Source organism: Dasypus novemcinctus, chromosome 25, assembly GCF_030445035.2.
Source record: "Dasypus novemcinctus isolate mDasNov1 chromosome 25, mDasNov1.1.hap2, whole genome shotgun sequence".
Lineage (NCBI taxonomy): Eukaryota > Metazoa > Chordata > Mammalia > Cingulata > Dasypodidae > Dasypus > Dasypus novemcinctus.
The window spans coordinates 38,969,619-38,994,115 of NC_080697.1; the positions used below are offsets into that span (position 1 = coordinate 38,969,619).

General features: G+C 43.2%; 1 protein-coding gene and 1 non-coding gene across 5 annotated transcripts in view; both read right to left on the reverse strand.

The window, feature by feature from the left end:
* LOC101445216 (SRY-box transcription factor 11) overlaps positions 1–19,755 on the reverse strand; it is a 129,338-nt gene extending 109,583 nt beyond the window's left edge. The window contains exons 1-6 of one of the 4 annotated variants that reach the window (XR_011647480.1): positions 19,504–19,653; positions 12,385–12,487; positions 11,810–11,946; positions 5,327–5,394; positions 4,568–4,815; positions 767–894 (exon numbers count right to left, since the gene is read on the reverse strand). This is a non-coding gene — a transcript (SRY-box transcription factor 11). Of the gene's footprint in view, positions 1–766; positions 895–2,618; positions 4,816–5,326; positions 5,395–11,809; positions 11,947–12,384; positions 12,488–19,503 lie in introns of those variants that run through there. The other 3 variants (XR_011647479.1, XR_009183469.2, XR_011647481.1) reach the window with 3 other exon arrangements.
* A 553-nt stretch (positions 19,756–20,308) lies between these two features.
* On the reverse strand, positions 20,309–23,665 carry SOX11 (SRY-box transcription factor 11). The gene has a single exon (XM_058287925.1). It carries the CDS (start codon positions 23,301–23,303, stop codon positions 21,900–21,902), a length of 1,404 nt encoding a protein of 467 aa, XP_058143908.1. The 5' UTR covers positions 23,304–23,665; the 3' UTR covers positions 20,309–21,899.
* Between the last annotated feature and the right edge of the window lie 832 nt (positions 23,666–24,497).

Genomic DNA, 24,497 nt, shown 5'->3' on the forward strand with positions numbered 1-24,497 from the left:
CCCAATAAGTGATGCATTAGAGAACACAATTAATAATACAGAACAGCTTTCACTTTGCTTTGTTATTTATAAGCTCTTCCATCCTTAGGAACACCAAAAAAAAAAACACACCTTTTTGCCCAGAAGTCAAGTAGCAATTATTTGTGTGTTTGCAAAAGTGAGATCCCTGGTATATAAATTTTGCACATACTGATGTATGGCTAAGGACCATATCTCAAGAAAGCGGATTGTAAATCTTTGACTCAGTGTTCAGGGTTCACCGTGTAGAAATGAATGGCTACAGCTCCTGTGTCCAAGCAGCCTTTTTCCAAGGTAGAAGCACAAACTCATCAAATGGCACTCTTTGCAATATCTCTTCTTTACAGATGAGACAACAGAGAATCAGAGATGCAAAGGATCTTATCAGGGAGCAGAAATTGTACTTAAAACATATTTCCACAAATGCAGTGTGAATTTCAACCCCAGGAAAACTTCCTAGACTCCTAAATTGAGTCAGGCTCTCCTGTGATAAATTCTAGCTACACCTGAACTCCTCCTTGGGCATTCTTACCATAAAGGTAAAAAAAAAAAAATTATTTTGGGGAGTTGCATAATTAAAACCTGTCTTCCAAATAAATGTTTTGTTTTAGTTTGCTAAAAGATGTTCAAGCAGATACCAGAAAATAGGTTGGTTTTTAACAATGAAAATCTATTAGTTTACAGGCTTGTAGTTACAAGGCTGAGAAAAATGTCCAAATCTGGCAATGCTTTCTTCCCTAAGACCCACCGTCAGCATCCTGGGCTCCTATCACATGGCAAAACACATGGCGGCATCTGCTGGTCTCTCTCTTTTCTTCTGAGTTTTGTTTCTTCAGCTTCATATTTCCATGGCTTTTTTTCTTTAATCTAGAAAGACTGAGACCCACCCAGGATCATGTCTTAATTGAAGTAAACTCATCAAAAGGTCCTACTTACAATAGGCTCACACCCACAGGAATGGATTAGTTTTAAGAGAGCTTCAAACCATCACAAATAGTAAATTCTATCAGTCATTTTCATTGCTGTATTCCTCCTGATTTTGTTAACAATACAAGTAAGTTAATTATTGGTCAATTATTCATTGAACGAAATGCACGTGAGTCAAGAACAGAAAGTATAAGAATAAGCTAAAGGAACTTCTACTGTCATTGATGCTGGAATAAAGTTGTCTTCTAGGTCTAGTAGATACTGATACCCTGGGATTAACAACACAAAAATCATTCTGGTAGAATCTGATGGAGGAAAAGGATAAAACAAAAAAGACCTGCTTGTGAAAAAAAAAATGTCAAAATGCTTCCTCTGTGATCCTAGGTGAATAAATGCAAGGAATGATAAATTATATTTAACATTCTGTGTGTAGTGAATACTTGAAAAAACTATTATACGTGTGTGTGTGTGTGATAAGTGGTCAGAGAGAGAAAAAGAAGAAATATATCCTTATTTAATAGTGGTTGTTCCCAAAAGGGAATCTATATTTTTTGTTTTCTATCTTACGATTTCTTAGACTCCAAAATTGTCTATAATGAATGTATATAAAAGATATCAGAATAAATATGTTTTTATTCTATTTCTCTCCCTTAAAGCCACCTTAAATAATAAATGGTTTCATAGACATTTGATGATGCTAAACATTCTAGACGATACAGAAAGAAGCACTACCAAATTCTTTTTACCAATATAATGGTACTGATACAAAAACCTGGCAAATGATAGCATAATTCATATATTGTAAACATATACATATATATGTAATTATGTGTATGTATATATAGAGAGAGATATTTATCTATTTGTCTTTTTTCTCCCAGCATCAAAATCTTCTTCCTACAGTTTGGAAATGCCCAGCTGGAGAGTGGGGGATTGGGGGTAAAGCCTGCTTCTCACTACAGAAACTAATAAAGACCAGGTTCACAGCCAAAGGAAGCACTTATTTGGAACTTTGAATCAGAAGTTCATGATTCAAAAAGTCAGGATTGTAGAGGAATTCTGTAGTGGTGATTGGTGGCAGCGATATTGCATTTCTGGACGAGTCACAATGCAGTGACAGTAGAGTATCCCATACCCAGTACTGGCAGAGGGCACAAGCTGTGATAAATGGTATTCTGCCAAAGCCACAAGGGGGTCCTCGTTGGACTGGTTTGTGGCATAACTTTTTGGGCCTGGTACTGTCTGCTTCTTTGCCTTTCATGTTCCTCCCTGTTTTCAAACCATGTCCTGCACCTTTCCTAAATATTCTGTTTAAAAAAAAAAATTGTTTTCTTTTATATTAACAAGAGTTGATTTCTAGTGTCTGCAAGGAAGGCCCCTGACCAATCATAATATTTGCTACATTACAATGCCTACAGTACGGCACCAAGTGTGACCTTAGAATTTACATGAGCTTATAGTTCAGAGTATATTATATATACCCTCTATGAGAAATACTGGTTTAGATGTTAAAGAAATATGTAACTTTCTGCATAGGAAGCCTGAATCCATTAGTGAACTCCACTAATAGGTCAAGAAAAGTAATAGCTAGTAAATATTTTATTAGCATTCTTTGAATCTTGCTAATGGGAAAGCCAAGTTTTCAAAAATAACAGGAGACACATTCAACATTAAGTCATTACTCAATGTTTATTGTCTGCCATTTCTTATGACTTTTTTTCATGGAATAATTAGAAAAATTCAAATAAAATTATGTGGGCAACCGTGAATATTTTTATTTTTCTATTGTAAACCATCATGTTTTCTTACCTCATTATTTACCTACATTATGTATTCAAAAGTAATATTCTATCTCTGACACAGTAAATTTATGGCTATGTTAATATGTTAATATTTCTCCATCCAGGAAATGATATTAATGGTTTTTACATATTTTGTTTTTAAAATATTAACTAAAATAAAAGTGCATTAAATATAGTAATAAGAGTCATTACACAATATCTTTAATCTAGAACATTAGAGGCCTATACAAACTAAAAGAAAAAATAACCAATAATAACAAAAATAATAAAAAAAGAAAAAACACCAAAGCTAATAGAACTACAATCCATCACTGAAAAAAGAGCTCTAATTGTTTTCTTAACCTATTTGAAACCTTATCTCTCAGAAGAAAGAAAAAACACAAATCTAAACTACTAAAAATATTAGCATTTTCTTTGTATTCAATTTCTAATATGACTCAATAATTCTCTCACAATTAAAGTGTTTTACAGTTTGCAATTTTCAAGGATGGAACTGGTTGGAGGTAGTAAAAAGTCATTAGGGTATTTCGGGATTGGAAATGGGAATGAGGATCAAATTTGGGTTCCCCAAATGTGCTGTATAAGTTTTAGGTTGACCCTTGCTATAAAACAAAGAGCTGAGGGCAGTCGTTGTTGCAGCATGATAGTCCCCCAGACTTACAGGCACTCATCCTTAAGCAGTTAGGTAAATCACTCAACAGCAGTACCTCCCAGGTACAAAACAAACCTCAAACCCTCCTTTCCCAAGGAATTTGCTTCTATGTAAATAAGAGGGGGGAAATGTATTTCTCAGTTTGTTTATTCATTACACAAATACTTACTAAGAACCTAAAGATGCAAATGCAAAAAAAAAAAAAAAACACCCCAAAAACAACAAAAAACAAAACAAAATACACCAGCCACTAAAAGTTTTGAGAAGGAAGTAATATAATGACATTAGCTAGAGCACAAGGAATATAAGTGTGGCATAGTGAACAGCAGAAAAGCTATAGAACTGGAAAGCAGTAGTTTTGGATACTGGTTCTGCCACTAAATTATCTGTGTGCCTTGGGCAGTTCAGGCAATTCAACTTCCTCTGTAAAATTAAGTAGTGCCTGTTTTGCAAAGATGGGGAAAGTTCAAAAGGTTTTATATAAAAACCATGGCATATAGAAAGTGGTCAATATATTGCAGCTCTTACTGTTCCTGATATACCTATGACTAAAGACAACTCTGGATAGCCTAAGACTGCATTTCTAACTTTAAGATTCTGTTGTAACTGCTGATTTTTCATCTTGAGTCAAGTCCTTATGGTTGTACTGAACAATATAGTTAGGTACCACCTACCACCTATGGCAACCAACCTGTCCCAGTTTGCCTGTAAGTCCCATGTCCTGGTATACCCCTCAGTCCCAGACAAATCAGGACTTTTGGTCACACTAGCATTACCCAGATTCCAAAACTGCACACATCAAAGCTACCCCTTTATAACTGCTACTCTAGATTTGTTTAGATACAGCAAATTATGTTGTCTTCAACTTCATTCTTACATTTAAAAAGAAACTATCATTACAGATTTCTGTAAGATAGCAAAGATCTCAATTTACCATTTAGATAAAGAAATAAGCATAAATCTGATATGAAATATACAATAGAAAATAACACTGTAAGAGATAATGAAAAGATATGACTGTGTCCAATTAGTCGTATACTAATTAATAATGCTCTAAAAAAGAGAAATCACCAAGGTTGAAGTGATCTGGAAAGTAACTGTTAGAATGTTTCCAAGAGCAAACCCAACCCAAACTGGCTGAACCAACAAACAGGACTTATAGACTCACACAACTGAGGTGTCTAGAGGTACAATGGGCTTCAGGTTTGTTTGATTTGGAGGCTTAACAATGTCAACAAGTATTTGGTTTCTCTGCTTTGTCCCCCCGTGGTATCAGGTTTAGCTTCAATCTAGCCTCCTCTCTGATGGTCAAAGGGTTGTAGCCATTTCAGGCTGCAAAATTTTACACAGGGGAGCTCAAGTGGTTGAGCGCCCACCTCCCACATGGGAGGTCCTGGGTTCAGTTTCCGGGGTTATCTGAAAAAAAAAACAAAAACAAACAACAAGCAAAACAAACAAAAAAAAAACTCAGGGGAGCTGCTGTGGCTCAGTGGCTGAGCTCCAGCTTCCCACATACGAGGTCCTAGGTTCAATCCCCAGCTCCTCCCCCAAAGAAACAAATGAAAAGTTTCTTTCCCTTGCCTGAATCAGGCTATCTGTCCATCTCTGACCAATAACCCTAGCAAGGGGATGGTGTTATACTGATAATGTTAAGCCCTGGAGATGTGCAGAGAGGAGGAGTGGGGTGTCAGGTTGGAATTACCCAGAGAAGGGGAAACAGATGTTGAAAATATAATCACAGTTGCCAGTGCAGATAGCCTCATGAAAAAGATGGCATTTAGAAACTTGCAGTGTCCAAATCTCTGTAATATAAAATCAAAGGACTATTTCTATTCCAATTTCACAAAATGACATCTAGACAGAGGAGAAGCCAATCCACGGAAACTAGGCTGCCTCTGTCCAAACCCCAGCCCTGCCATTTCCTCACCGTGGACCTTCAGTGAAGAATTTAGTCTTCATCTGCAAAATGAGGACAATCCCTACTTCATCTGGTTGCTGTAAAGAATAAATAAATCATTTAATATAAAAACATTAAGAATAGTGCCTCATACACAGTTAAAGTTCTATCAGGATTTTCTATTATTTTTCCCAAGCCAGTCTTTTTTACCCAATAGCATCCACTATTCAATAGTGTACAAAGAAAAAGGGGTAAGAGTCAGGAAATTTTATGTGCAAGGAATGGAGACCACTGTCGTAGAATGAGAACTTTCAGGAAAATGGTTTAGGACCAGGTAATGGAGGGTTTGAAGGCCAGGTGAAGGAGTTTGGGATTTACCAAAGGTCAGTCAAACAGTGTTCCTTAAACTGTTTGAGTTCGTCCAAAATGCACTTAGAAATACTTTCATAGCACTGACTAGCTCACATAGGAAACGTTTCACACGTTTAGAGGGGAAGCACCCTTACTCATCCTTTCCCTTATTCTAATGGCAATGTCTCTGGTCTTACCTTCTAATCAAGTTGCCTTAAGAGAATCATTCCATAAGTGGAATTTGACTAGGGAAATGGTTCTAAGATGCTTCCATGGCTTCTGATAATTCTTTGCCGTATCCTGTTTGCTTCTCTCCAAGGCCACTGTCTGGACCAAGTATAACTTCTACAGGCAGTGGTTCCAAGAAGGGAAGCACTTGTGACAATACATCAAGTCCTCAATTTTGTACCTGATCTGGACTTGTGTGTATCAGGGATGAACTGTGTCTCCTGTGTATGCCAAATTCTCTCATGCTTTCTACTTGATAAGATTTTCCTGTTACCTTGGACTTCAAGATGAAGAGTGGGCTCTGTGGTTCTTAAGTCACAATCGTTTCTCCTGCCTAATCCAAGTCAATGGACACAAGCCTCCTATTGTAACTGCACTCTGGTCTTCCATTCCCCTGTTTCTTATCTGAAGCTATAAACACTACTCTTCACTGTCAAAGTGTATCTCATTGGCATGATAAATCACTATCTCCCTGCTACCCTTATATCTATCTGTATTGACATTCCAATTCTGAGAAGTCTTCCATATCTGTTGTATTTGGGAGGTAATAATTTCATTTACCTCACCCTGTGGCCACCTTTTTTTCTTCTTCTTTTTTAATGTGCTCTCTACAGTTACATGGAAAATGTCCTTTTTGTTTTATTCTTTGCCAATTATTGCAAAATATCTCCATCCTCTGTCGTTTTTATATGTTAAAGCATGTAACCCATTGTTTGTTCCAAACTGGACTTCTTTTTTTCCTTCCTTTTTCTTTAGTGCCCAGTTCCAGGATTCCATACCATGGTCTGCCAATTTTAATACCAGTTCAAGGCATATGTACCCTATTTTACAGGTGGATAAAGATCCAAGCACAAAGATTGAGAGGCATTAATACTTGGCTTTTATTTGAAACCTGCTAACATTTTTTATTGCTTCTGACCCACAATATCAATGACATGGTGCATGTCACTGCTAGTGCCCTACTTTTCAGATGAGAAAATGGACTGAAAGGTTAAGTCAGCATCAGAATTATGCAAATATTCAGAATTGCTCATTATTCACAAGACCTATAGGGTCTTCTATTTTATTTATTTCTCTACTTTTCCCTTTTCACTGCAATGTCACTCACTCAGCAAGCAATGGGAAAATCAAGTTGTGATTTTAACATGATTTGATTTACACCAACTTTCAGAATGCATCCATGAAATACAAACCTGAGGTATGATGGTGGGGAGCAGGCAAGAAACACAACAGTGAGAGGCAGAATGATTAAAAACAGTGACCAAACAAAGAAGCCAACTCTCACAGAGGAGCAGCTGTAGCTCAGTGGTTGAGTGCCTGTTTCCTATGTACGAGGTCCAGGGTTCAGTACCCAGTACCTCCTAAAAAAAAAAAAAAAGGCAGTGACTCAACACAAATGTCCAGTGTTGGAACAAAACTAAGGATGCAAACAGCATGTAGTTACTTATCACCCACAATGCACAGGGCTACTCCCCTCACCCCATGGCTCCAGGGAGAACAAAGGGACTTAGCGTTTCTGGAGCATGTTCCTTGTTCCACAACTGCCTGGAGTGGTGCTGCCTAGAAATCCCAACCTCCGTCCTTCTTCCAGGTAGACTTGAGGACTTAGAAAGCACCTCCTCCAGCCTTTGCTGTCACCCACCCTGGGCTGACTACAACCCAGCATTCACCGCAGTCATAGCCCTTGCTGCACAGAGCACCAATTTCATATTGGCTTCTTGCTCTCCTCGTCTTGCTGTGAACCCCCTGGAGGGAGCTTTTCCTCTCTGAGTAACAGGCACCTCGGAGCACTCAACAAACATTTCTTGAATCAAGTCTGACCAAAGGTATACAGGTGGCAAAACAAGAAGTGTGTTTAGTCAACAGCTATCTTACTTCTTGGTCCAGAGAGGATGATTTTTCTACAAATCTGTTCTTTCACTGATTTTGGACTACGGGTCTCAGAAGTTGGCTCAAAAGTCTTAGAATCAACTGGATACATCTGCTAAAAATACAGATTCTGGGATTCACTCCAAGCACACTGAATCAGTATTTTGGGAATGGGACCCAGAAATCTGTATTTTTGTTCATGTGACTTTGATGCTTGGTATTTTTGGAAATCACTAGTTTAGGTGAAAACATGCATTCCAGATTCCTGAAATGTGCTATTAACCATATTCATGCTTTAATAGTTTATATTTTTCCAGTTAAAGAAGTCTCTCAACTGAAAAAGCAATATATATGTGTGTGTGTGTGTATATATATATATATATATATATATACATACATACATATCATTTTTTTAAAAACTGCTCTCCCCCATTTTAAAATTCAGCACAATAGTTTGCTCTTGGATCAAAGCAACCAGAGCATTCACAAACCACACACCAACCCCCAAAGAAAACAAAATGAAGTCCTTTCTGCTTCCCCATGGCCACTCAGTTTGGAGCACTGAGTTTTTGAAAATGTTTGCACGTGAATGTCTCTAGCTGGGGCTTGCCAATACTTTCCACAGGTCACAGGTCCTCATTCTGCCTTGCCCCTCATTTACGTTACCTGCTGGTCCCTGCAAGCATGAGTTTATATACCAAGGTGTACAAATTGGCACTGAGTGAAAATAAGTAGTAACTAGTGGTATAATTTGTTAGAGCTGAAAGGACCCTCAAATAAGATCACTCTAGTTCAGTCACAATTCATGCATGAAAAAAACAGAACCAGAGAGATAACTCTAGTAACATAATATTGCATAGCTTAATTGGTGGCTCAACAAGATTGGAACCAATCTCTCTAGCTCTTCATGCATTGTCCCTTACATTATCTCTTTTATATTCTACAACACAGGCCTCTAAACTTATCTCATAGAGAAGTCTTATCCATTCAATTTCTTGAGCGTGCACCCCAATGTGTATTATTTTTTAAGTTACATATGCCCAATGTATAATGGCATGTGCAATCCTTTATGAGGTCTCTCACAAATAATTTCTAACTAATCATTGATAACATACCACATTTTGGAGATGATTGAATTATTTTAAAAATCGCAGTATACTAGAAAACTCATATCCAATTCTAACCCTTTTGCAGTCCTAGCCTTACATGCCTTGTTGAGGGATAAACACCAAGGACTCTCTTTATCTGTTAACCCGTATTAGCGACAGAGCAAGCCAGTAATAGCCCACTCCTGATACACTGTTGACAGTTGGGGCAATTATGAATTACTGCAATAACTGTGAGATTTTTGTTGCACTATTTAAATTACCCTTCCACTGTTTTTGTTCTTGTTTCTTTCTTTCTAGGGCTCTCCTCTGTTTTACATGTGGTTGACATTCCTTAAGTAACTGCGGCTGAAAAATCCTGCTCTAGAATCCATCCTCCTTTCACGTCAACAAGCAGTACATTTCATCTTCTCCTATGGGGTAATAAAATATTGGAGAAAAAGTCTTGAATGCCAGTCTCTTCTTTGCTTGTACCTTCTTCTCAAGAACAAAACAGTCTTCTGCTCTGAAACCATGCTTACTCACCTTGGCGGCCTCTTCTCTGTCACCAGAACTTGCCAACTCTAGGCTTCCAGCCTAGCCATTCTACCAGAAAAATTTTCTAGTTTCCAACAGCATGAGAGCCTTCCCATTCTGATTTCACTTCAGAAGCATTCATTCCATATGCATGTCAGTAAGCACCTACCAAGTTTCGTGCTTGGTTCTGGGGGTACGGGGGCAAACAAGGTAGCAGTGTCCCTGCCCTCACAAGCTGATGGTCCAGAAAAATTCAAAATTGGAAACCGCTGTCCTCACCCTCCAAGGGCAACGGCCGCGGAAGACCGGCCAACAGAGCTTCCAGAGCGCACGTAAGGCCCGCGGGGGTGGGATCCGTGATGTGCGGCCCCTACCTGGGGCCCCGCCAAGCCCGAGCGTCCTTTGATTTACTGAGTTCTCTTTGTGAGTCCAGACTCTCATGGAATCCTCACAACAACCATATGAATGAGCTCTAGAATAAAGCCCAGAGGAAAGTTAAGCACGGTCAGACAACATAACTTCTCCAAGGTCACAGGGTATAAAAAGTGGCTGAGCTAATATTAAAAACCAAGTTAGTCAGACTACAGAGCTCAGTCTCAACACCAGTGTGTTGTCCCTTAATCCCTTCCACGCTCTACTTTACACTTAGAGAGGGGATCACGTATAACTTATCCAAACTGAAGCAAAGTGGGGGTGAAAAAGGCTCGATTAATACCTCAGAACCACTATAACTGGGGTTGCCCCAGGCAAACTTTGACCATTTCTCCTTGAAGCGTTTCCAAGAACTAAAATGTTAAAGGCCAAAAAAAGAGCGCTCATGATTTGCTCTCACACACTGCCCCCTCACCTCCTTCTCTGTTCCCGATAATGTCACATCAGTCAAGCAAAGAATCGGATTTACAACAGACTACAGCTTTTTCCTGACCCTCTCCTTTATCCAAACACAACAAAACTCCAATTTTTTTCTCATTTTGTATTCACCCTCCTACCACCACTTCCTCTCTCCTATCACCACCACTTAGTTCAGCTGCTTATCACCTCACCTCTGGATCCCAGGCAATCTCCCGGCTTTGCTGAGGTAACCTGAAGCCTTTTCAGCCAGGGTGGAGTTCACCTGCAGGTCTCTCTGCGGTGCTTCTGGCTACAAATAATTCCGAAAAGCCTTCTTTTCCTCTTCTCTTAACCACGTCTCTCACCTCCTTTACAACATGGCTCAGACTCATCTCAAGAAATTTCTCTAACTGACCTTATCTGCCTCTGTTCAATTTTCTGGATTATACAGATTTGGAATTTAAATTTTGTAGGATCTGAGTCACATGGAGTATCAAGAGTTCTTCAGTTCATCCAACTGGAATGTTCTATTTTGTCTTTTTGTCTTACATGCTCCTCAAAAAGCAAAGTCTCTTTCCCTATATTATCTGTTAGCTCTTGAATGAAAAATACTTTTACTTATAAAACACTATCAAGTGGAAAAGTTTTGGCAAAAGTGGTTCTCCCAGAACTGTCTTATTTGATTTTAAATTAGGCTGAGTAGAAATATTTAAGAAGATATTTCATCCTTCCCTGCCTTCATAAATAGAGCACAGTGAATGATTTAAATTGTTTTTGTTGTTGTTGTTTTTTTGATGATCTAGTGTTACTTTGATAAGCACTGATTTTTGTAATATGATATAAAACAGTGATGTGCCTAGAGTTCATCTGAGTAGAGCTGTTTATCTATACCACTAAATGATCCCAGGCTTTTGGGTTTTTTGTTTGGTTTTTATAAATTTCTTGTCATCTATAATGTTTTTGGTTTTGTTTTTGCTTCTTTAGGTTCTCTATTCACCCCTCTAAATGTGTTGCTTCTGCTATTTTATGCATTCGAAAACCAAAATTTTAACTATTGGAGACAAAATGGGAATAAACAGTATTGTATTTAGCCTGAGCAAAATGAGACTTTAAGAGCAACCTAATCTGGAAGTATGGAAGATGGTGATGAGAGCCTATACAACTAAGAGAGGTACTTTATTTTGCAAAGAAGTAATGACATACTGGAGATATGAAGACAAATGAAAGACCTTGTTATGTAAATATGTAAAAAACGGTGTAAGGCAATTCTCAAACAAATCTTTGATGTAAATATTTCTTTAAAATAAACCTAAAATTTAAGCCAGTAAATCTTGTATCTTATTTGTTACTATGAAAATACTTAACATTTCTTTCTTTCTCTGTACTCACCTCTCTTTCTCCTTTTTAAATTCTCCTTTACCAGTTGTGACTTTTATTAAACTCTCTCCATGTGCTTTTTAACATCTAATATATCAACCTTTGGCTACGTAAACTGCTTTTAGTTTGACTTACTGAGTTAAAAGCAAGACAAATCTTCTCAAATACTCACAAGGAAATAGGATGCTGTGGGTTTGATCACATTTAAGAGAAAATCTGAATAACCGTGACTTACCCAAACATGAGGACAGTGGTTGGCAAAGGTTCAGTAGCTCAAGGATGTCAGGGCTGATCAAGGACTCTGCAATTCCTTTTTCCTCTCCTTCATGATCACAAGATCACACCTGCTGCTTGAGCTTCCCTGTCTAAGTTCTAGATGGAAGGAAGGAGCAAATGCAAAGAGGTACATGTTCATTAATATGCCTCCCTGTGGAGATGCCTTCCTGGAGACCTCACTAAACATCTTTAACTTACATCTCATTGGCCAGATGGGTGTCTTCAAAGGATGCAAGGCAATGTAGTTTTGGGGCTGGGCACATTACCATTCAAACCAAACGTAAGGTCTTGTTAGAAACGAAGAATGGCCAAATAATAATTAGGTAGGCTACCAGCTGTCTCAGCCACAGATTTCCTCCAGTAAACCCTGATGATCTAGGGCCCGAAAACCAACGGGGACCTCCCCCTCCTCAGACTTATGCAATTCTTTCAGGGGTCACTCGATTCTCCCTCGTGCTTTCTCTGCTTCTTGCTTTCTGACTTCCTCGTTTTCCACTCGTTTCTGACTTCTTAATTTCAGTTTGTAATGCTTACCTCAGTCTTAACATTTGATCTTCGTGACCTTTCAATTCAACTCCTTCAGATGCAAAGCCAAGTTGTTTCTCAATTCCAAGAAGAAGTCTAGGCCAGCTCGACTCTTGGTAGGTCAAATGAATCAAAGGTTACTAGCAAGCCTTTGTAGTAAGGAAGCTAATCTATGGGCCACCCTTTATAGTAGGTAGTCATACTGGCCAAATTAACAACAGCCAGGATCCCTAAGCCACATGTAAGGGAACACCATTATTTAGTCCAACCGGTAACGAGCATGCCCAGAAGGGATTTAGGCTAAATACACCTTATTGATTGTTTTATAGAACGATAAGGGTTTTTCTCCTATTTTTTTCAGATCTTTGCATGTGCTGCCTATTATGATTAGACCCCATTTTCTGTTGATCACAGATCACAAACTTTTAAATCCACAATTCCATCCTATCAGATAACAAAAAACACAGAGTGGTCAAGTGAACTGCCCTGCCCTGCCCTCCATCCACTCTCATTATTTGAAAACAAAATATCAAAATGAGTCATACTTTTAATAAAATTATGATATGTGCTTTGACCAGTGTCAAAATCAGGGTGCAATCATTTCAAGTTCACCGAGTGGCTCATTCGATAAAGGTAGGTACTTTTAAGTAGAATCAATGTATTTTCCAACAAGATACTATCATTCACATTTGGATCAAGACATCCCATCAAGGTAAACTATTCCATTGGTATTTTATGGGAAGCCAGAACTGGAGTATGTCTATTACCAGCTCTTCCTTTCACTCCACATTTACTGTGAGAATGTCAAAGGCATTGTTTTTACATCTTGTGTTTTCTTAAAAATCTTATCAGTGACATTTCATTCACAGGTGTCTCTTCAATACATTTAAATATTGGATTAAAAATTATTTCTTTTTTTTTAAAAAAAGAAAACCCCCACATGACCAAAAGGCAAGCAACATAATGAGTAGTTTAAGTAGCCTCAATGAGAAATTTTACACATATTCAGGATCCTTTCATGTTATTGTAAACAATAATTTTTACTAGGTGTAACTTATGTCAGGGTCTATTTTTTGTTCTCTTCAAAATATGAATAGAAGTAAACTCTAATAAGATGAAACACATCCTAAACTATTCTGGAATAAAGATGAAACAGTGGCTACATTATATAATGATTAAACAGAATCACCATAGACAGGTCTGCTATTTCTGCTTTGGTTTGTAGTGAAGACTGGGATAACTAAGAACTGGAAGAGTGGTTGTGTTAATTGTGCACTTTGAAATTGGTTACAATACAACACAAACGTTTCTACAAAACCAAATTTAATATGCAACAAACACTCACCATGTAAACACATCTTTTTAAAAATCTGATAATTCCAAGGATCACTTACAGGCTTTCATAAAAGCATTTTATATCAAGAATCTCAATACAGAATGATTTCTATGTCAAAATACATTTACACTGTAAATTGTTTATAGGAAAAAAAAAAAAGACACAGAGAGATGGAGTTTGCTGGCATTGAATTCAATAGCAGCAACTGCCCCTGATATTTTTCCTTCCTTCATTTTCTACTTTAAACATTTCTCACAAAACATGTTAAACTACCCTTCTATACTCAGTTTATGCTTTCATTCACTCTATTGGCCAGTTAAAAATATCAAGAAATTATTACCATGCTTATTCCACTTTTCAGCATCTCTGAAACGTGCCCAGAGTAGCATTGCCGACGTGGCCTATTCCTCTCCAAGCTAACAGCTATGTTGGATGCTGAGACACCCAGTACTTTTCAAGCCTGTCAGTAATGATCAGTTTTGAGACAACACTTTTTAAGAATCCAACAGTAGTTATATCAAATGCAAAACTGGAAAAAAAATTCACATAAAAACCACAGGTGCAGATTGATCACACAATTTTATTAGAGTCTTTTGAACAAATGTCTTCCTCTGTGAAAAACTCTTGCCAAAGAGACATTGGAGTGTACTATTTTCAACCCTGAGCGTTAACACTGCATACCAAGGACGGTAGTCAAGAAGCTGGTTAAATTGGAGCACTAGCACAAGCCACTGATATTCTCTATGTGATCAGGTTTTTACAAAAAAATACATAGTTTTCAATAAATAATGCTTAATTTTACAACTTTGATACAGCAATGTCATACACTGTTTTAACACACTAAACTCTGCATGCTATATAGTCTACTAGAAGACGAAACTTTGCCATGCATTTTCTTTGTTCCCCCCTAGCGCTATCAAACACTGCATCCTCCAGTGCCCTGCCACAGGTAGCTCTACCCTCTCTCTGTTTCACAGCAATAGGCCGTGCACTGGCATGCAAACCCTAAAACAGGTTCCCCCCACCCCCACAAACCACTCAGACTTCTAAACAAAAGTGTTTTTCAGCTTTTCCGCTCCCAACCCTGGAGTGGCTATGAAAGTAAATTTCATGTGGCCTTGGAAAATACAGACTTTAACAGTGTCATGCTGAAAAACTGCTCTAAAACATCAGAGGTTTCTGTCCTGGTGGCCATCATCACAGAGCATCATGGAATGCTGTAACCACTAGGAGTCCCATAACCAGAGAATAGGCCTCCGTTTTAAAACAGTCCATTCAGAAAAAGGTGTCACAGAACAAATGCAAAAGACTCTTAAACCCACAACATATGTACAAGAGTAAAAGTAGACAAAATGGGAAAGTAATGGTCATGGAATAGAACGTTTCTCCCCATGTGATACAAGGGATGAGGCATACTGTTTTTTTGAACATAAACTGAATGGGAAAAAAAATGTGATAGAGGGCCCTTTGTCAATATCTATTTGATCAAAATTCTTTATATGATATATTATTATTTCCAGTTGCTTTCATTGGGAGGGGGGGATGGCATGTGGCTAATAAAACAATGTAAGCATCACATATATATATATATATATATTTTTTTTAAATCACCTTCAAACACCCTAGAGCCAATTATATTTTTCACGTTTTCAAACTTTTTTGTCCAATTGCCTTATTTTGTCATTTTCACAGCAGAAAATCCAGGACTAAGTGACTACATAAAAGAAGTTTGATCAAACAATAAGACTGGAGCCTCCACGTTTGCACTTCCAGGTTGTTTAAATTCATCGATTTCTCATTGAAAACCACAGACCAACTTGATCATATTGCTTTTAGTGGTTTGTTTTCTTTATAGAGAAGTTATCTGTTTGCAACTGCCGGCAATCAGAAGTTCCTAAGACATTTAAAACAGTCCTATCTGTGCATTGGTAGAGGTACTGGTTCTTTTAAGAATATCTCTACCCAATAAAATTATTACTTTTATACATGGAACATTATGAACTTATGTTTCCCTTTGTAAGCCATTTTATACTTTCTGCACTTTTGTGCTTTTATTGAGTATAAAAATAGGTCTCCTTTAAAATTCTGTTTAAGTTCACTAAAAAACTACATGTTTGTGAAATTCTCTTATAAACTCACTGCATCCACATGGAATAGATAAAACTAATTAGGCAGCTAATCAATACAGGTAGTGTTAAAAAAAAACAAAAAACTACAATTTAAAAACTGAGAATATGTTAGGATTCAAGAAAAAAGCCAGCAGTAAGCAAAATGGAAGAGAGCTCAGTTTAATAAACTTCGTTTAATCTTTATTGTGATTGAAAACGTGGGCTCCACAGGAAGGGGGGAAAAAAACTGAGTTGTTATCAAATAGCAGAATTTGCTAGGTCATCAAATAAAAGGGAAAGGGGTAGAATAAGTCAAACAGAATGAACACTGTGAAAGAACCATGAATTAAAATCAACCAAATCTCAGAAAAGCATGTGCAATAGTCTTAACATGGAGACGGTTACTTTGGGAACTCGTAAATTCCTGTGTTAGGATACATAAGGCTCAGTCTTGTTATCCTCATAGGCCTAGGCTATACAAAGGGTATTTGAAACTTGCATTCCTAATGGAAATTTTATAAAATTTGGCCCTTAGAATTACTGAGAAATATCCTGAAAAAATCTTCCCTGAAACTGTAATAAAGAAAGTTTCTTATCTACTGATAAAATTGACAACTCAGTAAACTATTTTCACTGGTCTTCCTACATAAGAAAAAAGCACAAATATATTTGCCTCAGAAATCTGTTAAAATCAGGGGACCACGCAATAAAAGAGTATAAAGAGTCTATAAATGGGAGAGTCCAAGAAAAGCTCTCTCCAAAGTGTCCACAAGGATACATATGCACATTAGAAGAAAAAGTAAGAATATACACATTATTAATCATATCAGAGAATAAAAAAGTTAAGACTGATATATTTATATTGAATGACTACTTTAAAATAGAGCAACTTATTTGCTTTATTTCTCAGATTCCTTGGGCAAAAGTCACTTATCTGAAGTGAAAAACAAATCTACATTTCCTGTACTGTACCAATAGCAAATGATTATGGTTTCAACTCCCAGAGAAGAGAAAAACAAGTCATGCCTTTTTCTTTTAGGGAAAAACAATGAAATTTTCCTGACTCTGCTATATGCATGCATATTTAAATCACTTCCCCTTGATTAACATTAAAAAGACACATCTCTGCCCAAAATGGTTGCAAGATTTTTTCTAGCTAAAAGATAATCGTTCTACAAATAATTTGCCCTGTGACTGTAGTCATTCGTAACATACATATTTGCAAAGCACAGTTTAAGTACACTGCCTTTTATTAGCATTATTTTGTAATAAAGAGGATGCATATCAGAGTGTTAAGAACTGGAAGATTATTTCCACAGTTTAAAGAATTAATAAGAGAATGCTGGTTCAAGTTCTTAAAGATGGAAATCTTATTAAAATGCCATCATCATAGTCTGTGAACTTGTTAGAAGCAGCAGGACAACCACTGCCTGGGCTGCAGTGCACTCCGCTCCTACCCGGCCCCCACCCCATGTTACAATTTTAAGATATTCTGTCAACGTTAAATTTAAAAAAAAAAAAAAAAAAGTACTTAAGAGACCAAAAAAAAAAATCAATTAAACTTTTATTGAAGTCTATCCAGTGGCAAGAATACCTTGTGTATTATATGCTTTAGACATTCAATAAAGAATTCATTATGAATGATTTCACAATGCATTCATCAAAACAGCCTAAATATTGTTAAAGGCGTCTTCAAGTGCCTGTCCTGAGTTCTAACAGGTTTTAACGTAGAGGGCCAACCATTTTTTTTTTTCTTATTTTACTGGCAAAAACTGAGGCTAGATAGTTCTAAAAAAAAAAAAATCTTGACTGTTTCCACATGAGACCAAATTATTAATGTTCCTAATTTCAATTAAAGTTTCTACCTCACTACAGAAAATGTCCAAGATTCATCTATGATTAAAACATAAAATACATGCAAGGTTTTCCAATTTTCCGAATACATTGATTAAAAGCCTTCCAAATTTGGATACAGGGTTTGTTTCCAACAACTTTTAGAGCTGCAGCAGAGGACCGCCACGTAAAATCACCAGCACAGAGAATTGTTAATTGTAAACCACCGGTTCGTTTACTCGTGGCTAAAATAAATGTCCGACCAATGACTACGTTAGTTTATCATTTGGGAGAGGGGAAAAGAAAAAAAAAAAAAAAAAGGTAAACAATTCCAGAAATCCAGTTCTCTATGGAGAACCTTGTTAATACCAACAGCCCTTTCTTTTCCCGGGAACTACTGAAACCTGATGGTTCATTAGGAGAAAGCTACGAAAAAGAAATCGGTCTATTTGCAGCAAAATGCTGGCTCGCTACGCATCCCAGGGGTGGAGGGCTCAAGTGGAGGTTCGCCCAGAGCCGGAGGCCCTTGTGGGGGCAGCGGCGGGGTAAGCAAAGGAAAATGGAAGGTGGGGGAAGGAAGGGCACAGGGGCCCTTTGGCCTAAAAGCTCCTGGCAGCAGGCGGACACTTCCATTTAGGCTCCACAGATCTCAGTTAAAAAAAAAAACAAAAAAATAAAAACAGGCAAGCCCTAGTGAAACCCTTTCAGTAGGTCGAAGAAAATAGTGGGGCACTAGCACGAGTTTCAATTGGCCACGGCAAAAACTCACTCCAATCGCCTGCGCCCCGAGGCTGTCAGGCTGAGGCAGCCGCAGCCCCCGGCCGCCTCCCTCCTTCCCTGCCCCCCGGGAAAGCAGGCGGCGCAGGCCAGAGGGGAAGGGCCCGGGCCCGGGCGTGCGTCCCCGGCCCAGCTCGCCGCGCGCAGCCTGCCCGAGGGCTCGAGGATGAGGGCTGAGGCCAGGACTCCGCGCTGGGAAGGGCCCAGCAAACGGTCCCCCGGGAGCGGGGAGCGGGCGCGCGGGAGGAAGGTGCGCGCGCGCGCGGCAGGAAAACGCTCGGCGCCCCCCGCCACCGCCCGGAGCCTGAGCCCCGCAGCCGGAGGAGGAGATTTTTAAACTAAAGTGGAGCCAATCTTCCCCAAGGCGCCAAGGCCCGGGAGGCAGGGTCCTGGGGGCAGTGGGGACGGCGGGGGGCAGGGGGGAGCGGGCTCAGGCCGGAGGCCCGGGGTGCGGCGGTGAGGGAGCGGGCCTCCTCCTGCCGGTTGTTTCTTTCTGCTCCCAGTCCCCGGCGGCTCCCCGTCCCCACTCCGCACCCCAACCTCGTGGGGCCCAGATGGTGCCTCCCCGCGCGCCTCCGAGAGGATGCGCCCAGCCCGACCTCCTGAGGGACTCTCGTCCCTAAGGACTTTCGGAAAACGAGAACCAGGCCAGGGAGAGCAGAGACGGGCAGGCGACGGGGAAGACCTGGGGAAGGCTCAGAGCCCGCGCTGTCCCCTGGGCACTCCGCGTCGCCGCCCGGGGTCGGGCTCGAGCGCGCATCCCCGCGCTTTCCCCTCGCCCCTTCCACGGTGGCCCGCGCGCTTTCCCCACTCCTCCCCCCGCCCCCGACACCCAAGCCCGGAGGGACACTTTCGTGCCCGGCGGCGCCGGTCGTGCAGGGACCCTCCCACGTTCTCTCCCGGCTCCCGTGGACCTCTCCACCCGCGCCCTCCTCCCGCAGCGCTCCCGCCCTGCTCGAGGCCCACAGCTCCGCGGCAGCCTAGACGCGGAGCCCCGAGCCCCCGCCGCACGCCCCCTGCCCCCTCGCCGACCCGGAATCTGCCTCCATCCCGCCATGTGGGGGTCGCGCTTACCGACGACAGCCGGCGCTGCTGCTGCCTGCGGCCACGCTGGGCCCCGGAGACAGGCAAGAGACGGCGAAAATCACCTCCCCATTCCGCCCCCATCACTCGCTAGAGGTCCAAAACGGCGGCGGCTCTTCCCACCAGCATCTACACCTCCCCCCACCCCCGCACGCGGAGATGGAGCGTTAGGAAAAAAAAATTCAAAATTGGAAACCGCTGTCCCCACCCTCCGAGAGCAACGGCCGCGGAAGGCCGGCCAACAGAGCTCCCGGAGCGCACGCCAGGCCCGCGGGGGGTGGGATCCGCGACGCGCGGCCCCTGCCCGGAGCCCCGCCAAACCCGGGCGACCCGGCCCGGAAGAGACCACGCACATCGCCCGAGCGCCGAGAACGGCCCGCGCCAGAGTCAGCCGCGAGCCGGCCTGCCCCCCGCCCCTCCCCGGCCATCTTCCCGAGCCGCTCGCGGGGCGCCGCCTGCCAGGGTGGGGGGACCGCCGGGCGGAGGGAGGGAAGGTCGAAAGGGAAGGCGGTGAGCCGGCGCACGGGGCGGGGAAGCGCAGAAAGCGAGGGAAGGAGGTCGGGAGGAGGAAGCCTCCTCCCGGGGCCGCCAGAACGGCCCGCAGGAAGAGGAAAAAGACAGCCCGGTATTCCTCGGCTCGCCGATGGAGCCCTTTGAAGCTTCGCTCCTTCTTAATGTATAGTTCTCTTCCGCCGCCTCAGCCCTCCCACCCGCGCACAGCACAGCCTCGCCTCTGAATGCGCTGCGACAGCAGGACTTCCAGTTTGACTTCCATAGAGACTATGGGCGATGCGAGTTTCTATCAGTTCCAGCTGATTTATTAAAATTGTCAAGATACAGACTTCCAGCACAAAAAAAAAAAAAAAAAACCCAACAGGCAATGATGTTGACAGTGCATGAGTCTGCTTTGCCACCATTTGCTACAAAATATGCAGATGGTCTGTACTTTATTTAGATTATATTGCACAAAATGAGAAACTTTTTAAACTATGTGCCTTTTTTTTTTTTTTTTGCTAAAAATCGAGAATCCAGTTTCAAACCTTCCATCTGGGGCCCCATCCACATATCACAGCGTATGAGATACATAAAGTCCTACTATAGTACAGTACATATACAATCTTTAAACTAAGATAACAGCTCTGAGGTCTATATCACCATTTTCAATAAATCTTTACCTACAAATATTGAACAAATCTCTACTATTCTGTACAAAAAAAAGTTTGCTTTTTTTTTTTAAACCACAAGGCCTTTAGATGCAAGGATTATTAAAAAATTTTAATCCTTTTTAAACCAGGACATAACGTACCAACATACTTGCATGCTAAAAAAAAAACAAAAACAAAAACAAAAAGAGGAAAAAAAAGAAATCAAAAGGGAAGAAGTGCCTGAAAGTCTTACTGAAAAAACACAGCAAGAATGTTCCCTTTTCACTGTACAAAAATACGCCTGAAAATATATTAATTTTTAAAAAAGACTGAGGTCTGTTATGTATCAAAAATGTTTCAATACCTTTTGTACTGAGGTCTAGGCTGTCTGGTATTCAATCAAGGAGGTATAAGGGAACAAGTTACAAAAAAAAAGTTGGCAAGTAGAAATCACATTTGTAAAACCATAAACAATTTGATCTGAAAAGTAAACTCTGATCTTTAGTCAGTTCACAGTTTTTTTTTGTAAGCGTTTGTACAGTCTGCATTTTTTCAAGCTCCCTGCAGTTTTGTTAAGAATCGGATGCATAGAAGACATCAGTTTTCTCCCTCCAAAAAATAAAACAAAATAAAAAAAGCTGCAATGGTCCCTTTTTTTGTTCTGTGTTTGTTAAAAAAAAATCACCAGTTCTTTAAGATCTCTTAAGGAAAAAAAAAAAAAATCTCCACAAACTCCCTAGAGTAACAGTTGTGCTGCCAAAAGGCTCCTCTGCAGACGTCTTCCAGACTTCAATCAAAGACCGACAAGCTTCAAACAGCGCCTTCCGGGGCGGCTTCTCCCTCCCCTCCCCCGCCCGGTCCCCTATGCCTTTGTTGCAATCACGAATTTCAGAAAAAAAGAAATATTAATTACAAAACACATTTTGGGGGAAAATCACAACTCCAGACTAGGTATGCAACTACCTTGAGACACGATAAAGGAAGGGAGGGGGGACAAAAAAAAAAAAAAAAGGACAGGAAAAATGTTTAAAAACTACTAATTTCACTTTAACTCCACCAACATTTTCATCTTTTCCAATTTCTTTGCGTCACGACATCATATCAACATCATCAGCATCTTCTTCTCTTCCCTCCACCCTACCACCACCACCATCAACATCATCATCATCACCACGATTTCCTCCCAAGGAACCCTGCTCTGCACCCGCCGAGAGAAAGAGCGAGAGAAACTGGGCGCGCCTTTCAATACGTGAACACCAGGTCGGAAAAGTTCGCCTCCAGCCAGTCCCCCGCGATCATCTCGCTCAGCTCGGGCGTGCAGTAGTCGGGGAACTCGAAGTGGGAGCCCAGGCTCCCCTCGCTGAACGAATCCAAATCCTTATCCACCAGCGACAAGGACAGATTCCCCGCCGCCGAGCCGCCCCCCAGCTGCTGCTCGCTGGTGGTGTGCGGGTTTTGGGAGAAATTCAAGCTCAGGTCGAACATCAGGTCGTCGGCGTCCTCGCCGCCGCTGCTGCTGCTGCTGCTGCTGCTACTGCTGCTGCTGCTGCTGCTGCTACTGCTGCTGCTGCTGCTGCTGGAAGAGGAGGTGGAGACGGAGCGCGAGGACGCGGGCGACAGCCCCGGCTGCGCGAGCGGCTGCGTGTTCTGCTTGGTGATGTTCTTGAAGCTGTAGTAGAGGCGGCTGGCGCTGCCGCCCCCGCTGTGGCTCCCGGCGCCCGAGGTCGCGCCGGCCCGCACCTCGTCGTAGAGGCTCGCGCCCTCGGTGGACTCGGCCGAGCTGCTCAGAGTGGGGCTGGCTGGCACTTTGGCGACGTTGTAGCGTCTCAGCAGCTGCTGCTGTTGCTGCTGCTGCTGCTGCTGCCCGGGAGGCTGCAGGAGCTGCTGCTGCGGGTGCTCCTCGTCCTCCTCCTCCACCTCCTGCTTGATCCGCAGCTGCAGCTCGTCGTCGTCGTCGTCCTCCTCCTCGTCCTCGTCCATGAAGACGCACTTGACGGTCTTGCTGGCCCCGCCGCCCCCCGCGCCGCTCACTTTAAGGCTGCCGAACACGTAGTCGTCGCCGCCGTATTCCCCGTGGTGAGCCGCCTTGCCCGCACCGGCCTTGGGGCAGGCGGCCGCGGTGGCCGCGGTGGCCGCGGCGCTCTTCAGTTTGCTACATTTCTTGCTCGAGCCCTTGGCGCTCTTGGCGCTGCCCGCGCCCCCGCCGGCGCCGCCGCCCGCGGCACTTTTCTCCGGGCTCTGGCTGGCGTTGGGCTTGGCCGAAGGGTCCATTTTGGGCTTTTTCCTGGGCCGGTACTTGTAGTCGGGGTAGTCGGCCATGTGCTTGAGCCGCAGCCGCTCGGCCTCGCGGATGAACGGGATCTTCTCGCTGTCTTTCAGCATTTTCCACCTCTTGCCCAGCCTCTTGGAAATCTCCGCGTTGTGCATGTCCGGCGACTGCTCCATGATCTTCCTCCGCTCGATCTTAGACCACACCATGAAGGCGTTCATCGGCCGCTTGATGTGGCCCGACGCCGTTTTGCACCAGTCCGGGTCGCTCTCGTCCAGGGCCACCGGGCTACAAGCCATGAATTCGCCCTCCTCCGTGTCCATCGCCTCCCGGGGCAGGTTGCTCTCAGTTTCCAAGCTTTCCGCCTGCTGCACCATGATCCGCCGGGGTGCTTTGCCTTCCCACCGGAGCAACTTGGTCTCGTGCGGAGATCCCCCTCCCCCTTCCACCCCTCCACCTTCCCAGGCAAGTTGCAAAGTCCTCGGCACCCCGCGTCGTCGACGGCTCCCCCCCTCCCCCCCGCCCCCCCTTCCAGGCTGCACCCAGCTGCGGTGGCTGCTCGGGCGGCGACGGCCGCTCGTGCTCGGGGTAGGTGCGGCGGCGACGGGAGAGGCGGCGGCGGCGGCAGTCGAGGCAGCCCAGGACCCCTCTCTCCGGCTCGTGCGCTCCCGCCGCAAGCGTCGGACTCGGAGCACTCCCAGGCGCGCGCGCTCCTTCTGCAAAAAGTTGAGGGCTCTCTCCCAACTAGTTATCAGGGTGTCATATGGGTGACATCACTCCCGCAGCCAGCCAATGGCCGCGAGCCGGCTCCGCCCATCTCCCTTTATTAACTCTACAGCCCCACCCCCTTCACCCCGCCCTCGGGGCTTCTTTGGAAAGATGGGGGGTGGGGGGTGGCGGAGAGGCGGAGGCCGGTCTGGAAATATGTTATTTTTAAAAAATCCGCGTGTGTGCACTTCTGCGTGTTCTCCCCGGGATGCGCGCGGGCTGCTAACGGCGCGGGGGTGAGCGGGCTGCCCGAGGGCCGACGGCGCTGGTCTGGGCGCTGGCGCGCGACCTGGGAACGCGGTCCCCCAGGAGAGGCGAGGCGCTCCCTTCGAGTCCCCACGGGGAAGGTCAGGGTGGGAGCGGACAGGGGCGCGCGCTCCCACTTCCCGATTTGCACACGCCCAGCCTGCGACGGTGGGTGCCGTCCGACGAGAGGGTTTGCGGGAGCCCGGCTCGCCCCCGGCGCGGGCTGCGCGAGTCCCCCGGCCCCGCCGCCCCGCGGCTCGGTTTTCCCACCCCGCGTCTGCCTACCGCGCCTCCAGCCGACTGAAGGTGGCGCTTTAACACAACCACCTTCGCGAAGGCACGTGGGCTTTTTTTTTTCCCCCTTTCCTTCCTTTTCAGTTTTCCTTTTCTTCCCTTTCCTAAGACACAGAAATCAATGCAAAGCCCGAGAGGTTGCGTTTTCCCTCTCCCGTTGGCCTGGACGGGCTCTGGCCTTCTTCTCCAGCGGTTTTCCCATCGTGGATGCGGGAGACGCCGCTGCCGGGCCGGCTCGCCTGCCCCCGGGCTCCTCTCGCCCG

Coding starts and splice junctions, on each gene's coding strand:
- SOX11 (XM_058287925.1), bottom strand. CDS start 23,303: ATGGTGCAGCAGGCGGAAAGCTTGGAAACTGAGAGCAACCTGCCCCGG.